Genomic DNA, 13,875 nt, shown 5'->3' with positions numbered 1-13,875 from the left:
TGGAACTGTGTGTTTTGAAATGTGCTATACAAATAAAGTTGTTGTTATTATTATTTCCATTTGTATAGATTCCTAATCTAGTTTGGTTCTTCACAGTTAAATGCTAATAGCTGAGTTTTATTAACAGGCATCATCTACCCCAACAGTAAACCATAGTCCTTGAGTATTTTCATCACTTTTGGGAGAAACATATCTGCAAATGGGGCTATTTTTTTGCTCCCCAGATGTCAATTTTCTCTGCATGATCTTCTCAGATTCTTCTCTAAACAAAAAGCAGCAGCGACATCCTTGTTCCTCTTCCCAGAATGAACGAGTTCTCTGATTATGGCAGTTTTATGGAATGCCGCTTTTTCTACAGAAACGCGAAAGGCAGATGAACCAGATTAAAACAGGAAAGACAGCATTGAGGTGTAAAGTTTGCAGCTGAGATGAGAGCATCAGTTTCATTTGAGGGAAGCAGCTCTGTGGAGGCAGATGAGGATGACTAGACATGTGAGTAAAATTTTTACATTATTGAAAACATAGCTGCAAAAAATAAGAATTGACGAGCAGAGCTTTTAAACTGAGCACAGAGACAGACTGAATAAAATATTCTGCACAGTCCTGAATGAGTACAGTGTTATACAGCAGCAGGAAGATAAATTCAGTGGACTTTTAAAAGGTGTAAATATATATTTTTCTCTCTGAATATCCCAACTTAGAAGTAAAAAGTGTTCTAAAATGAAAATTAACAATCTCTGAGTTGTTTTTTAAATTGCTTTTTGTGACACTGCAAGGATTGTTTTGCTTTTTAAGAGACGTTTTACTACAACTGACACTAAAGTGTTGAAAATAAAACCGGTTTTGCTGCTTTACTCTATGATCTAATCATGCAGATGAGGAAGTGGCTTCACAGAAATGCAGAACGGTTACAGATGTGTGATAAACTGCCTTCCTGAAGCGGTTCCTCGAATCATTGAAATTCTTGGTTTAAAAGTTAATTTCCATGCATCATTTAAAGCACATAAACAGGTTTAACAAAAAGCTTCAGTAAAAGGCAAGAGGAGCAGTTTCTATCAAGTCAAATAAATCAGAAAAAAACATCCAACCTGACCCCTTCAGAATCAGTTGATTCATTTTGTGCAATAACTTGAGTATATTTAATGAAATGATGCAAACTTTTACCCTCATAATAAAGTTACAGGCCCTTGAAGTAATAATATTAATAACCTTATTTATGTTGAATCTTTTAAAGTGCTTTACAGATGGGATAAAAAAAAAAGAAAAGAAGGAAACTGGTCCGTCCAAACACTTGAAAGATTCTCAAAATAAATTATTACAACACCAGATGAAGTAATACAACGTGCCATCCAGGTAAGAGAAAGAACCAGTGGAATAACAGAAAATGGAGGGTAAAACCATAAACACAAGGCTAAAAGTGATAATAAAAATAGTAAATAAGTAAAGTCCTCCTCCAAGGCTGCTCAGTCGTTGTATCATTTCCAACGACTGAACTCTTGAAAAAAATTGTGGCAACATTTAATATAGATGTACCCACAAACAAAATGACCTGAGCACAGGTGTGTGTTATGCATGTGTACGTCATGTATGGACACCGAATCACGTGACCTAAATATGTAGCGGGCGGCGGGAATTGATGGGACTCAGAAACACTCCCACAATTTAATCAGTTGTTTCTTGGATCATTTCTGATGGTTAAGTCCTGATAATTCCTCAGCGGTGAATTTGTAGTAGGATCACAATCATGTGATCGTCAGCAGGCAGCTGATGTAGCGTTCACTTGTTGTCATGGTTACAGTGACGCCGTGCCGCTATCTCGCAATGATACAGAAATCTTTAACCAATCTCCACATTTGTAAAAAATCAGAAATGTGTCCACAATTTGCTCAAAAAATCTTCTTTTCTTGTTCACAGTCTGTCCAAAAGGAGTTAAACATCTGGGATGGCTTAGAAGGGTTCCCAAAATTACTAAAAACAATAAAAAACGCATCCAAAATGACTCAAATTTGACCTCAGGAAATAAATGTGTTCTCTAACTGTTGTCAAAATTTACCCAAAATATGTGCAAAATGACTAGAAATGACTCAGATCAGTGTAGAACTTGCCAAAAAATTCCTCCTTCACTGTTCAAAATCTGTCCAAAATGAGTTAATCGTCTAGGATGGCTGAGAAGGTCCACAGCGGTGGACCTGTCGTAGGATCACAATCATGTGATCGTCAGCAAGCAGCTGACATAGCGTTCACTTGTTGTCATGGTTACAGTGACGCCGTGGCGCTATCTGGCAATGATACAGAAATTTTTAACCAATCCGTGGATCCGGACTATAAGCCGCATCACTGCCAGAATCTAATCACTTGGTCCTTGTGGCATTTGTGACCTTCCCTGCAAATTTCATCCAAAGCCATTAGTCCATTTTTGAGTAATGTTGCTGACAGACAGACAGACAGACGCCGATCGTCACATATCTCCACCGCGTTCCTTGGCGGAGTAACAATATAAAACCACATAGTGCTGGTGACAAAGACAGTGGTAGCAGAAGAGAACAGCCTCTCAAAAGAGAATGTTAAAACACTTTTTCATAAAAGAGGCGTCAACATTGAACCTTCTAAGTTCTAAGTAAGCCTTTCCACTAATAACGTATCTTGTTGTTGATTACAGTCCCCACATACTTTTACTGCTTCACAGCTTCAACAGCCTGAACATGAATAAAAACATTAGACATGTGGAGGATTCCTTCCACAATCAATGAGCATTTCTTTTGTTTACCACTCAACTATGGTCGATGACAGATGTTTAACTTTGGATATAAAACTAATAAAATTGATGAAAGGAAAACATCTGGGGGGCATGAGATAAAATGCCATTAATTCTGTCTGTTATAAAGTCAACCAGCCATGACGCTAACCTCATAACTTCATTGTTCTACTGTTTATAGAGTTCATTCTGTGCATCCTGTATATATAAATCATGTAGTGTTCACACTCTTATTACAGTTTATGTCACTATTTATCTGTACTGTCTGTCTTATTTTGTATCTACAGCTATTATATTCATATATTAGGTTGTCCATACTGTTTATACGCTAACATGCACATTACTGCTGCTTTGGCACTTCTGGTCAGACACTAAACTGCATTTTTAGAACTTGTTCTCTGTTACAATGACATTAAAGTTGAATAGAATCTAATCTAATTAGACACATGAAATTTTTTGGACTAAAAAAACACATTTGATCTCTGTTACAAACTGCAACCAAATCCTGTCTAGAAGCTGATTCTGGAATCAAATGTGTGTAAAAATGATCCTTTCATTCTCTAGAACTTGTTCTGACCAACCACCTATCACACATGTTATGAACCTTGAAAGTTTATCCAGAATGCACTTTTTCAGGTTTTTCTCCAGCCACATTTCATCACATTCCCATCTCCGTGCTTCACTGTCAGGACTATGCACTCACTGTGATAGTGCTGGTCAGAAGAAACACAAAACATCCACAAATAGACACAAAACCACCCCTGAAAGTTTACCCAGAATGCACTTTTTAAGGCTCTCTGTGGTGACTTATCAGAAAACATCTGCTTTCTGTGGCATTATGAATGAATGAATCCAGTTTCTGTGTTTATTTCAGACAGCAGCAGTGAGATTCCTCCTCAGCGTTTGGATCTTTTTTCCAGGGTGTGATTCAAATGTGACATGCAGGAATGACAACGGAGCACCGGTTGACTGGTGGGTAGGAATTTGGCAATTAATATTTTCCCCATCTCTCAGTTTTAAGTGAATATATTTATCTCATCATTACATCATTAGGTACATCATATACAAGCTCCCCAGTGAGTTTGGAGGCGGTTTGGAGTATTTGTACATGGATGACAGCACCAAAAGATGGAGGCACAGCTCCAAGAAAATCAGCGAATCTGGTGCTCTGGCGAACACTCTGAAACCTCTTCTTGACTTCTACGTCTTGAAGGTGATGCATTTTTCTGATTATTATTTTAGCAAAATTACACAAATAGAACCAACAAATCTACATTTTCTTTCAGTATTGAGCCTGATTACATGGATTATAACTAGTGGTGGGAAGCGATTATAAAATTAATCTAATTAATTAGATGCTTTGTAATTAATTAAACATTTTTGTCAAATATTGAGACAATAAGCAAAGTTTTTCAATTCAAATAAATTTTGCTTGAGACTGAATGGATGAATAGACATATACGTGAACTTAAACAACAAAAATATTTGTTTCATTTCTATTTATCTACATCTTTCATCTGTCTGCTACATTCACTGATTACTGAAAACTCAAAGTCCAATTACAGCAATTATATTCAACATTTTAAGACTTTTTGTAAACTCAAGTGGGGTGGCTACATCGTTTGTCAGCACCAGGAATTTCATGTCCACAGGATTCTTCAATTTCTCGCATCCCATCCATTGTCTATGTGTGCAATGCATGCTGGTTGCGTTGCAGCGTGTTTCGAGCTGCATTACGGTGTTTCGTCCCGGAGCTCATTTGCATAAAGTAGTTTCATTTCTAGCTGATGCAAATGTAGCGCGGGGAGCGGAGGTCCGACACTTCACCACTTCACCTGTCAGTGGTTTTAATGTTGTGGCTGGTCAGTGTATATTCAGCAGTGGAGCAGCAGAGTGCTACAGCAGTTGTGGGTTGGGTCCTCAGGTGGTACCAGTGAGTTTGGTTCAGGATGTTCTTTCTTGAACACACCTTGCTCTTGGTCTTCCCAACACGTGTCTTAAATGACAGTGTATTATCCTTGATCATACTCTGATCAAGGATGACTCCTAGGTACCCTGGGTGTTAGCAGTGCTACTTGAACAGGTACGCTGTATTTACAGTTTTGCTTCTTGGCTGTGTAGAATTTCCCTCTGGGGATTAATAAAGTCAGTCTAAGTCTAGATGGAAGGCACACATTCGTGTCTTAGATGGATTAGCAAGGAGGTGGCTTGCTGTGTAATATGGCATTAGTTTATCCAAATCTTTGGAGAGTCTGTCTTCAATAACCTTAAAGTTACTGTGCTGTTTGCTTACACCACAGGCGTCTTGAGAGAAAGTGACAGGTGCCTTCAGTTCTTGCTTGGTTATTGGTGTAGATGTTGAAGAGGAGTGGAGTAAGCACACTTCCCTGTGGGAGGCCATTCTTCAGATTCCCCAGCTGCTCTTCTTATTGCCAAGCGCTACAAAGAAAAACCTGTTCTCCAGCATGCCTTCAATGAGTTCAGTCAGGTGGATGTCTTTAGTGATTTCAAGAGTCTTCAACAAACACAACACCAGTTAGCATTTATTCCTCAAAACCATCTTGGTGTGCAACCAGCTGGTTGTGGACTTCCTGGGGCGAAAGCCTGCCTGTTGTGGGAAGAGGTGTTCATCTATTACAGGACTAACTCTGTTGAGGATGAGGTGTTAAAAGAGCTTGTATACTTCTTGTGGTCCAGTTTGGTCTTAGTTTTAGCTTTTGTTTTGCTTCTGCCATTCAAGAGCCATTGCTGTGCAAGTGGTCTACAGGGACGTTGGGGTGACAGGAAGCAGCCTTCAGATCTCCATGAAGCTTCCCAATGGTTGACCATACTTTCTTGCTGTTCTTGGACATATTGGTTGACTCAGTGAAGGAATGAAATGTTTTTAGGCATTCATTGGATATATCTTCGATGACTCTCTCTCCTTTAGTAGATGTGTCCCTAGTGAGGCATCAGCTTCAAAAATGGTGACATACTCTTGGCACCCTTTAGCTATTTCAACGGAAAGACCAGGTACATATTCCACCCTACAGCCTCTGGGTATGTGCTGACAACCACTCTTCTTGACTAGTTTGGCAAATATGTTGTAGTTCTGAGCTACTGGTGTTACCCTCATCACCTGTTTCAACTCTGAATCCATTCCAATCTACCATCTTGTAGCTAAAATGTCTCTTGGAGGATACTATGTTTGGTGTGATGGTAGCCTAAACTTGGATGCCAATGGGGTGGTGCTGCCTATGTGGAACTGGATTGAAGTTTTTTAGACTTTACTTTTTTTTTTTTAACAGTGTATTCTTTCCTTTTTTGTAAGTGATGTTTAAGTGGGGCGGCATGGCTCAGTGGGTAGAGTGGCCGTCTTGTAAGTTCGATCCCTGGCCTGGAGAGCTCATGTCGAGGTGTCCCTGAGCAAGACACCGAGCCCCTAACTGCTCCTGATGGGTCGTGGTTAGCGCCTTGAATGGCAGCTTCCACCATCAGTGTGTGTGTGAATGAGTGAATGTGATGTATAATGTAAAGCACTTTGGGTATCGTTACAGGTATAGTAAAGCACGATATAAATACTTACCATTTTCTTTAGTATTGTTAAATCTGCTGTCAGAGTTCTACATGGTTTGTTTCTTGTGCAGACTGAATATTTCGGATATCTGCTCTACAATGATCAGCCTCCAGATCAAATAACTGCTTCCTCATCATATGGCCACAGTAAAGGTAGGCGCAGCAATCTTTTATTTGATTGCATTTAAAGTCAGAAAAATCCGAATGTCTCAAACCTGTTTTTATTTCTTACTTTTTAAAGGGGTTGTGATGCTGGACAAGCAAACTGGAGTTTGGCTTTCTCACAGCACACCAAAATTTCCAACATATCGCAATAAAAACTTCTGGCCAAACAACGGGAATGTTAACGCTCAAACATTTCTGTGTGTGACTTACCCTTATAATAGCTTCAGAGATATCGGTAGGTTAACTCCTTGTTTTCCTAAATTTAATTGGCCAGAATTGAGTAATAGATTAGTATCATAATAACACAACTTAAGCTGAAATAACTTCCCTCTGAATTTGCAGGAGTGCAGCTCAAGTACATCCACGTCTACTCCTTTGACCACGACATCCCAAAAACCTTTCACGAGGAGCTGCGGTGTGTCGCACAGCGAAGATGCTACCCGAAAACAGAACCCTGGTATAGCATAGTGAAGCTGACTTCTAATGCAGGACGTGAATTCTACAGTTTTGCAAAATACACACGTTTTGGGGATGGTGAGTGTTTGCAGTTAGAACAAACATTTCAGGATTTAAAAGAGGAAAAAAATTGGTTGGAGGCAAACCTGACAAAGTTAATACCAGTGCAGAGTCAGAAACACATTCACAGTTAGTCTTCTGAAAATGAAACAGTTATTTTTTTTTCATATGTGTGAAATGCATGTTAAAAATGTGGCCAGACTCTATATGGATCGAGGGTACTTTTTAATTTTCATGATTAACAAATGAAGCTATTGTTTAAACAGTTAAAACAACAGCTGTAGTGCTAAAATGCTTTTCAGTAGAAAAATATGGAGGTTTAAGCTTGATGATTTTCCACAGGTTTTCTATTGGATTTAGATCTGGTGATTGAGCAGGCCAAGGCATGGTTCCAATGTTCTGCTTCTCCGTCCAGGCTTTAACTGACCTCGCCGTGTGGTAAGGGGCGTTGTCTTGTTGGAAAATCCAGTCATTGGAGGCAGGAAAGAGTTTTCCCGCAGATAGAAGAAGACTGTTTTCAAGAGTAGCCCTGTACATGACCTGGTTCATTGGCCCTGTTCCACCCAGACTGGAACAACCCCAGATGGTCACTGATCCACCTCCATGTTTTACTGTAGGGGCAGACAGTCTGGTTTATAGCTTCTCCAGGCTTCCTCCTAACCAGTAAGTTGGCTGGAGTGGACATCAACTGAAAACTGGATTCATCCCTGAAGAGAACCTTAGTCCAATCATCAACAGTCCAATCCTTGTGATCTCAGCAAAGAGCAACCAGCTTTCCTCTGCCTTTCCTTGATGAAGAGCTTCTTCCTGCCCTGTGTGACTTCAGACCAGCTTCAACAAGCCAGTTTCCAACTGTGCTTGCCAAACAAGTCACATTTCTCCACAGTGTTCTGTCATGGACAGTGGTTGGTAGTACCATGTTTGGCTTGTTTTTTCTTGGTGTAATGAACGACTGTCTTGGAGATCTTCACTTTTTTGACTACTTGTCTCTCACTCATGCCAATTTCCAGCAGTGCCAAGATGGCTGCCTTTGTGGCTTCACATAATTATTTAGTTTTAGGCATGATGTGAGAGCAGACAACTTCTGAGTTGTGCTACGGCTTGAATGTCTGCAGGAAACTATTCTAGGCCTTTGCATGTGCAGCGCTGCTGATATCCCCTGGGAACATACAATGAAGCTGAAGCAGGTCAAATAGAACATAAAGTATTATCGAATCAGCTGCATTTTTTTGTTGTCCATTGTATTCTTCAGGTAATATACCTTTAGTGGTACAAGGCATTGAAATGAACAAAAAATTGAAGAAAACAAGGGGGGATGTAATCATTTTTTCCATGACTGTATATTAAATTATTTAAAGTACAATTTTACCTAACTATTAGAAATATTAAGGCTAAGACCCCACGGTGTTTTTAATTATGGAGAGTACCTTGACGACTAATTTTGAACAAAAGTTTTGACCCAAAAAAAATGTACATGAAAATCCAACAAAGCCCAGATCCCCTGTGAGCAAATTTTCTTTTAATTTTTATATATGTCATTGTCATTTTTATGGTTTTCGGTTTTGTTTGATTATATTTAAGTTCTGTGTTTTTTGTAAACTCTTTTAGATCTTTACTCTGGTCTAATTTCGGAAGTTGTGGAGAAGAATCTGTATGTGAGGACTTGGGGAAAGAAGGGTCGGACTGAACTTCTGCCTTCAAACTGCAGCATCCCTTATTATGTGTACAATGTGAAGGATGTGAAGCTCTCACGGAAGGTGTCCTTCAGCGACACAGTCGATCATTCCAAGTGGTGCGTGACACCAAATGGCGCCATGTCCTGCATCGCCGATACGAACAGGATGAGGAGCCAGATTTCCAGAGGTGGAGGAGCAATATGCAACAATGACCCTGTAGTCGGGATGGCTTTTTATGCACTTGTCCAAACACCCGAACCGTGTCCATCTGCTGCTCAACACACGGAGCTGTGAATGAACAACCAAACTCAGCTGATGTTAGCCACAGTTGTGAGTGAAAGCTTCCAAACGTTTGGCAGTCATGAGTTTTCACTGATTCCTATAACTCTGAATTTTGTATGATGGAGTCATCGAAACACACAAAAAGACCAATCATGCATTTTTGTTCTTGTGTAGATTCATTACAGGTGACTGGGAAATATGACAATCTACTAGGTCAAAAATCTAGATACACCAACTCTAATTATCCGGTTTAATGGTGTAGAAAGTTGTGTTTATCACATTTTCTCAGTGGCCTGGCTTCTTAAGTTTTCATGAATGATTAGGATTGACTGCAGTTGCTGACTCCTCCAAGCCAGTTTAAATAGAACCCATTTTATACACTTATTAGATGCCGTAGTAGTTTAGGTTTGGTTTTGGTCCTGATTTTGGACTGGTTTTTGACTTTTTTTAGGGCTGCTTTCAGACTGTATTCTCACTTGGACTGGTTTAGGTTAGATTTTGGTCCTGGTTTAAGACTGTTTGAGGACTGGTTTAAGACTGTCTTAGATGAGTGTTAGACTTTTTTAACCCCAAGAACACCAAACCAACCACCAAGCATGGTGGTGGCAACGTCATGCTCTGTGGAACTGGAGCTTTACACAAAGTACATGGAATAATGAAGAAGGAGGATTACTTTCACATTTTCCAGGAAAACCTAAAACCATCAGCAGAAGGTTGATCTTGGACACAGATAGATGTTTCAACAAGACAATGATCCCAAACACACATCAGACGTGGTAAAGAAATGGTTCCATCAGGCTAGAATGAAGGTTCTAGACTGGTCTCCCCAAAGTCCTGACTTAAACTAGTGTTGTAGGAGTCATTGGCAACTCAAGATTGTTGTGATATATATGGTCTTTACAAGTAGATGGAAGCTTTAGTCCACTGTAGCTGACATTAGCAAGTTGATAATTCTATAATTCATATCATTAAATTCAAGTTGACACAGCTGAAAGAATTACATGAAACACAGGGTTTTGATTCTGGGAACTTTTCAGGACTGTTTGGGTCTTGCTGTGCAGGTCCGGTGAGATTTCTAGCATCAATATTAGTGTTTGTGTTTTCTTTCCTGCTTGTAGTCTGCTGCATTGTTGCCATGGTGAAGTTTGCTATGAAACGTACCACCAATACCATCGTTAACCAAGCACCTCAAATTGTGATGAATAATGGATTTGTAAGTGAAGAAGATGGATCAATGCGTTGTAATAACAGTGTAGAGGACAGCGATAGTTGGATGCAAGATATTGATTGTTAAATCTTGAAAAGAAGAAGAGTAATCAAAAATAATAACTGGAAATGTTGATGTGATTGAAGTATTTACCTCATGATTAATCAATGATTATCAGTAGAATGTTACTGAGATTTGTTAATCATTTTTACTAGATGTGTTTGCTGTATACTTATTTACACATTGCATTATTGTGCAAATTTTAGAGTTGTGCTGATCTGACAGATGAGAGGGTTTCAAGCATCATTCCCACGACACAAAGGAATGATACAGCTGCTTATGTAGACATAACAACACACACATACACATAAACACACAACACATACCTCACACACAATCATGGGAACGACGTGACACTGCAACACTCACGTCACATCTAGTTTACATACATGAGTTTATTATTACAGGGGGTCCTCGACTTACGTTGGAGTTCCTTTCCTACGGCGCAATGTAAGTCGAGTTTCACCGTTAGTCGGAACTATGGTGAAAATGGAAACAAAGCCGTTATGTGCATGAGACCACTACGCAGCTTTGTAATAACAGCTGATTTCATAGGAGCAGATCCTGTCATGTTCAAGTATCCACTTTTCATCCGCCGATGATCAGTCGTGTGACTTAGGTCAAGCAACTGGCTGATGTTCGTCAGTGTTGCACCCTGTTTCGATCATTTTATTCTATCTAATTTCACTTCCATGGAGATGATTTTCCTTTTCTTTGAAGCACCAGGAGAGTCTGACTTATGCTTGGGAGCCTTACAGTTTTTCTCAGTCGCTTTGGTACAATTCTCGAATCGTCTTCGACATGTGCAAAACAATAAGTGCATTTCTCTAAACAATTCGTACAAATAGCAAAACACCATGGATTACCTGCAAAAGCCAGTATCTTGCTCAAAATCCTTAATTCATCTCTCAGAAGTAAATATTTGTGTCAATGAACATGTCAGTTGCATCAGAATGAAAAGTCCTGGTGTCATTGTGTGTGGATCAGACAGTCAGATTGCTTAGTCATGTTGTCATTATAACAGTGTTCTCTGGAGGATGTTCTGATGTAAACTATGGCTAAAGTTCTGATGACAATTATTGTAAATTGTAAGTTACATCTTAGTGTATGTGGGAAATTAATTTCAAAAGGCTGGACAAGATTCACAATTATGCTTTTACTGTTTGTGTTGTAATTTGTTGACAGACCACATCATTGTGATACAGAAAGGAAAACAGCGCTGCATAGCACAAAGAAAAAACAAAAAAACAGAAGTAGAAATGTGAACATAGGACAATCTCCTCAGGGAAAACTGTCCATGCAGCTGTAGGAATTCCAGTTCAGTCTTCCTACACCTCCTGATGTTCCTGTTTGTTGGGACACAAATTCTCATCCACATCACAAAGATCTTCTGTTGCGATTTCAGAAAACCCTAACCCTTCACACATTTACCTTTGTTACAGAAAGTCAACATTCACCCGGGAGCAATTTACAAATTCAGGACAGATTTAGAAAAAAAAAAAGTCTAATTGAAATGTATAGAAACATCCTTGACATATTCTGACAACTTGTTCAACCATTTTGCACGTAAAGACTGATGTGATGAACTAATGCCTAAATGTTGTGGAGGGTGAGACGATTCAACAGAGACCCATTAGAATACATTTAGATCAACATCACATAAGCAGCTGATAATGTAGTAAAAAGCAGAGAATTGTACATAATCATTTGCTTGGATGTACCAAAGCATTTGCAACTTGTTCAAAGAAATGAGAAACTGCTTTTTGATGTGCACAAGTGACACAATGATGTGAAGATTGAACAAGTAGTTTTGAGAATTTCAATTCTGATCTGAGAAATGTACCAAAGCGACTGAGAAAAACTGTAATGAAAGGCAAAAAGTTAGTGAATGTAGCACAATCCAAGGTGGCGTACAACTGGAGAATGTAAACAAAGCTGTCTTATAGCGTGTCGACATATTCATTCGCTCATCAACTAGTTCCACATAACCAGTTCCGATGTAACAACGAAACGCCATAGGTCGTAAACCGGGGATCTCCTGTATAATCACCAAGTGTGCCTTACTATATGTTTGGTTTGTGATAATCATTTAAATAATGAGAGAGTAACTGTGCTGCCTGTTTAAAAGTGAAGCTCTAGGGAGAGAGGCTATTGAGCTGTTATGCAGATCTCTTGGTGTTGGGTATAAACAAGGAAATTACCTATAAATATGGTGGGAAATTGGTACTGGACAGAATTTCCTTCGGGGTTAATAAAGTATTAGCTTAGCTTAAAGAAGCCTATCTTGTAGTAATATCTTCTAATGCTGTATATTTGTGCCATTGTTGTTTTATTGTTGTAAAACTAGTGTGTAACTTTACATATAAATCCTGTTTATTAGACAGCTAACTCATGTGAAGCATCCAAATAAAGTGGGGAAAAAATGATAAAATAATATTAATAACCCCTGATTGGTCGGCATTTTGTGTTTAGAACTGAAGAGCCAATAGGAAGCATCAATGCGTGCTTTCCTCACTACACCTTTAGCATTTGTTAGTGTAACTAGTGAGCCCTCTGGCGTTCATTAGTACCACTAGTTAACATTTTGACTCACTAGTTAACTAGTAATGACAGTAAGGATTTATCTAGTTGGGATTCATTTTTAGTCTAGCTTATTAACTAGTGCGCATTTTGGCTTTCACTAATTAACGAGTAAACATTTAGGTCTCACTACTTAACTTGTCCAGAAAATGGTAGGTGACTAATTAACTGGTGAGCTGAATCTATTTTTCAGGTTTCAAGTTTCAAGACCTTTATTTGTCACAAACACAATTATACGCAGTATAACGTGCAGTGAAATGTATTCAGCACATGTTCCTGACTGAAACAATAATAAGAAGAATAAAGAATAAAAGCACACATAGATAGATAGATAGATAGATAGATGATCTAATGTAGCTGAACAGGAACGTGCATGACAAATCAAATCCAAAACAATCCATGAACCAATGAACACGTCTTGTTTGCATTTCATGTTATTGACCACTAGATGTCCTACTCGACCACTGTGTGTCACTGAAGCCTCGATGAACCATCGTTGGAATGAAGTATCGAAGCTTCAACAAAGCCTCGATCAGCCCTCACTAACTGGGGGGGATCAACATGCGGCCCGCAGGCCAAAACCGGTCCTCCAGAGGGTCCAATCCGGCCCTCAAAGTGTAAAAGTTCCAGACAAGACATTAGCTGCACATTGTAAATTAGTAAAACTATAAATTTAAAACAATTTCTAGACCATGACAAGTTGTTCAAGTAAAATACTAGATTGTTCATTGTTCTTTTGCCAGTCTGTGTCTCATTTTTGTAATATTTTGTCTTGTTTTTGTTTTCTGACTGACTTTTGTCTCATGTTTTGTCGTTTTATGTTTCCTTTTGGTCTCGCTTGTGTTTTTTGTCTCATTTTTGTCATTTTGTGTTTTGCTTTATTCACTGTTGTATCGTTTTTGTCGTTTTGTTTCACGATTTTGCCATTTTTTTGTCACTTTGTTTGTTTTTTGTCTAAATTTTGTCACTTTTTTGTTTTGTTTTGTGTCGTTTGTCTCATTATTTTTCATTTTGTTTCTTACTTTTGTTGTTTGTGTGTCATTTGTCATTTTGTGTCTCGGTTTTGTTATTTTGTGTCT

At 38.8% G+C, this 13,875-nt stretch overlaps 1 protein-coding gene across 3 annotated transcripts; it reads left to right on the top strand.

Annotated features, from left to right (window-relative positions):
• The first annotated feature begins 393 nt into the window (after positions 1–393).
• Positions 394–12,660, top strand: LOC111586964 (deoxyribonuclease-2-alpha-like). 3 transcript variants are annotated; one of them, XM_055005505.1, is made up of 8 exons: positions 394–492; positions 3,630–3,727; positions 3,809–3,968; positions 6,382–6,463; positions 6,552–6,710; positions 6,818–7,009; positions 7,334–7,429; positions 8,600–8,739. In XM_055005505.1, exons 1-7 carry the CDS (start codon positions 475–477, stop codon positions 7,411–7,413), a joined length of 789 nt encoding a protein of 262 aa, XP_054861480.1. In that variant the 5' UTR covers positions 394–474; the 3' UTR covers positions 7,414–7,429; positions 8,600–8,739. The 3 variants fall into 3 exon arrangements, with proteins under 3 accessions (XP_054861480.1, XP_023152575.2, XP_054861478.1); XM_055005503.1 differs by lacking the exon at positions 7,334–7,429 and adding an exon at positions 1,235–1,353 and having other exon boundaries at positions 478–492; positions 8,600–12,660; XM_023296807.3 differs by lacking the exon at positions 7,334–7,429 and having other exon boundaries at positions 8,600–12,660.
• The last annotated feature ends 1,215 nt before the right edge of the window (positions 12,661–13,875 follow it).

This window comes from Amphiprion ocellaris, chromosome 2 (genome assembly GCF_022539595.1).
Source record: "Amphiprion ocellaris isolate individual 3 ecotype Okinawa chromosome 2, ASM2253959v1, whole genome shotgun sequence".
In the NCBI taxonomy this organism is placed as follows: domain Eukaryota; kingdom Metazoa; phylum Chordata; class Actinopteri; family Pomacentridae; genus Amphiprion; species Amphiprion ocellaris.
This window is presented reverse-complemented; position numbering and strand designations above follow the sequence as displayed.